Here is a 294-nt window from a genome sequence, read left to right as displayed (position 1 = left end):
GCTGCTGCTGCTGCGGGGTCGACCCCTGCAGCACAGGCTGCAGCAGCACATCTGCTCTCTACCTGCTGCTAGCGAAATGCTGCTGCAGGCCGACTCAACGTACTGTTTGCTGCTGCAGCACGCAAACGCACTCTGTGCTGCCCTGCAGCAGCAGCAGCAACAGCAGCAGCAGCAGCAGCAGCAGCAACAACAGCAGCAGCAGGATGCAGCAGCAGCGTTGCTGCTGCTGCTGCAGAGGCTCCCTGTATGGGCAGAAGCAGCGGGTCCCCCGTCGTTCTCTCTTCGGCGCCAGTA

The 294-nt window shown here is 62.6% G+C and overlaps 2 protein-coding genes across 2 annotated transcripts in view; both read left to right on the top strand.

Moving 5' to 3' along the window:
- The window catches only part of EMH_0021440 (protein phosphatase 2C, putative), a gene marked incomplete at both ends in the record, with an annotated part of 9025 nt that extends 8953 nt beyond the window's left edge, over positions 1–72 (top strand). The window contains one exon of the mRNA XM_013501769.1: positions 3–72. Coding sequence (XP_013357223.1) covers positions 3–72 — 70 coding nt within the window. The remainder of the gene's footprint in view (positions 1–2) is intronic.
- A 174-nt stretch (positions 73–246) lies between these two features.
- The window catches only part of EMH_0021430 (uncharacterized protein), a gene marked incomplete at both ends in the record, with an annotated part of 4800 nt that continues 4752 nt past the window's right edge, over positions 247–294 (top strand). Inside the window, one exon of the mRNA XM_013501768.1 lies at positions 247–294. Within this exon, the coding sequence (XP_013357222.1) occupies positions 247–294 (48 nt within the window).

The sequence above is a fragment of the Eimeria mitis genome, genomic scaffold (genome assembly GCF_000499745.2).
Source record: "Eimeria mitis Houghton genomic scaffold, Emh_scaff752, whole genome shotgun sequence".
Taxonomy (NCBI): Eukaryota; Apicomplexa; class Conoidasida; order Eucoccidiorida; family Eimeriidae; genus Eimeria; species Eimeria mitis.
This window is presented reverse-complemented; position numbering and strand designations above follow the sequence as displayed.